This window comes from Festucalex cinctus, chromosome 2, assembly GCF_051991245.1.
Source record: "Festucalex cinctus isolate MCC-2025b chromosome 2, RoL_Fcin_1.0, whole genome shotgun sequence".
Classification (NCBI taxonomy): Eukaryota; Metazoa; Chordata; class Actinopteri; order Syngnathiformes; family Syngnathidae; genus Festucalex; species Festucalex cinctus.
Genome location: NC_135412.1, coordinates 24,640,431 through 24,642,980, shown reverse-complemented (window position 1 = coordinate 24,642,980; position 2,550 = coordinate 24,640,431). Strand labels below are relative to the sequence as shown.

Genomic DNA, 2,550 nt, shown 5'->3' with positions numbered 1-2,550 from the left:
ATTCAAAGTTCCTCTACGCTAGTCAACAAAATGATGTCTCACACTGCCTGAAAATGTAGACGGATTAAAAGATTTGATAGAATACCTCACGCTTAAAAATAGTACAAACGTGACAATTACAATCATTCCACGTACACGATACAAAGTAGTTTTATTTGACAAAAAAAAAAACAAATCATGCGATTTATTTTTTTCTTCAAAGGGAGCAATCAAGATGCTCAAATAAAAGACAAAATGACTTGAAGGTAAATCAAGCCAAAACTGTTTGAAAACGACTCCGCCTTCCTTGAGACATCTAAGTGTGCATATCTATGGATAAAAATGCGTGGGTTTTGCTGCTCAATTCATATTCCACAAACACAATATTAATTACAATCCCATGTTTGGACTAACAGGGTCCCGTTCAACGTATTGTTGTAAAGAAAATGTTTCGTTTGATTTCCCTTTGAATAGGGCAGATTTTCTAATGTTGTCAATATCGTTGCTATTAATGTGAAACATTTTCACAGCTTCTTCTTCTCAAACAGCTTCTCCCATGAGGGCATGATGTGCTCATAGATTGTCTCAATCTGCAACACACAGACACACAAACACACAACTGTAATTTTATGACTTTAGCCTCATGTGATGTTGAGCAGCCTCACGTGGTTGCAAAAACATATTTGAGTGACATCATGAAAGCATTGCGCGCTGTGACCTGCTTTGACTTTTTAACTCCGTATCTAAAGAGCGTGGCCTGGTGCTCGCTGTTGTGGAACAAAATGTCAAAGGTCACTTCCTGTCCGATCATGTCATCGATGGCCTGTTTCACAATACTGTGGAAATCTCTGGCCGGGAAGCAGTCATCCAGCATGTTGTTCACCTGAACAGCGTCAAGATTTTTCTGAGTCATTTGCATATTGAAGCTGCACTCATAAATCATGTGAACTATTATCACCTTGTACTTATTCCCCAGCAGCTCGATCGGATCTAATTTGACTTCGGAACGGAGGGCCCGGCCAAAGAGGGGCAGCTTGTTGTCAGAATCTGTGAAAGCACGTAATCCTTAAAAAGGGTAACTTGAAATTTAGAAACAAAACAAATGAAAATGTACCGTTGATGATACCGTTCAAATGCCAGGTTGTTCTAATTAAAAAAAACTAAACAAAAAATAAAACAGACCAAGGTAAATCAGTTCAAAAGTTTTTACAGCATTTATGTGACCTACAATTTGTACAACTCAATTGTTTTGTTTTGGGTTGTTTTTTCTTTTAAATCTTTCCATCTGAAGAAAAACAACCCCAAAGCCACAATACTTGACTGCAGGTAAGGTATTCTTCTTCTTTTGATAACGAGCAGCAGACATGCCTCCTCAAATGACAGCCACGAAATTTCAATCTTGCTTTTATTCATAGTAGCAACAATTGATTAATCAAATGAGTTTTTATTAATGTTTGTGTTTCATCCAAAGAAGACATTTGCAAACATCTGCTTTTACTTTGGAATACAAGGATCAACATTTTTACTCATTTTCTGACGTGTTACGGAATGCAGGAACTTAATCATAATAAGTCAATATAAATAAATGTTTTTAATTTCATATAATCTCACGCAAAAATTAGAATTGCCAAATGTGATCTCTTCTGAGCCACCGTAGTGTGCTTCTAATGATATTCTTTGACCACTTGATGGCACTAGGGATCACTGAATGTCCCTTTAAAAAACTATATCTTCGAAGCTTTGTTGTAATGTTTCATCATAATGTGGCTACATTATGTGGTGAGGTGTGTTTTTTTTTGTTTTTTTTTCCCTTCCTTCCTTCCCATATCCTGCACTGTGCTCCCCCGCAGTGCAAGCATAGTTTGGGAATTATAACACATATTCCTCTCGTTTCTCCCTTGCTCATCTAAAAAAGAAAAAAAAGGGAGGTCCTCCCTTTTCTATCTGTTGGGTATTGGGAATGTTATGTCTGAAATGGGAACCCCCCCCGGCCGAGAAAATTCCACCTTCCACCACTGCATTTATCCTGTTTGAATATGATTGCTTAAAAAATAAAAACAGAGGTGTGTAGACTTTTTGTACACACTAGTCCGTACCTCGAGATGTCAGGTGAGCCACGTAGCGAACGCCATCCCTCTCCCCGTAATAGATGGCAAAGTGGGAGAAGTACTTGTTCCTCGGATACTCCACGATGTCTCCAGGGAACAGCTTGGGCGGGTAAGGTTTCGGCATAGACTGGACGGACAAGAGACACAAATTTGTTGTCTCCTGAATAAAGAACAAGAGGTTTATTTTATTATTTTTTTTCCCACCTGGCCCATGATCTCAAGCAGTCAGTGCGCATCTGTTGTGGTATAGGTTGAAGTGGCAATGTGAGGGATGTGTCAGTCACAACATGGCAACCCCTCCCTAGCCATGGTACAACATTTGCTTATGGCCACAATGGCATCTGAAGTTGATGTGGGCGTTTGTAGGGGACATCCACGGCTGAGTGCTCTTCACTGCTTGTGAAGCAGCTGCTTCCTGCTCAAGGGCTGAAAAGAGGAAGTCAATTTTTTTGGTATTTACAGT

At 39.4% G+C, this 2,550-nt stretch overlaps 1 protein-coding gene across 1 annotated transcript; it reads right to left on the bottom strand.

The window, feature by feature from the left end:
• Positions 1-134: 134 nt before the first annotated feature.
• plaat1l (phospholipase A and acyltransferase 1-like) lies at positions 135-2,444 on the bottom strand. The gene is made up of 5 exons (XM_077513958.1): positions 2,292-2,444; positions 2,076-2,214; positions 938-1,026; positions 698-862; positions 135-569 (listed from the first exon to the last, which is right to left on the bottom strand). The coding sequence occupies exons 1-5, from the start codon at positions 2,298-2,300 to the stop codon at positions 504-506; spliced, it is 468 nt and encodes a 155-aa protein (XP_077370084.1). The 5' UTR covers positions 2,301-2,444; the 3' UTR covers positions 135-503.
• Positions 2,445-2,550: the final 106 nt, after the last annotated feature.

Coding starts and splice junctions, on each gene's coding strand:
- plaat1l (XM_077513958.1), bottom strand. Junction 863..937: donor TGCTGGGGAATAAGTACAAG/GTGATAATAGTT, acceptor GACGCTGTTCAG/GTGAACAACATGCTGGATGA. Junction 570..697: donor GAGTTAAAAAGTCAAAGCAG/GTCACAGCGCGC, acceptor TGTGTGTTGCAG/ATTGAGACAATCTATGAGCA.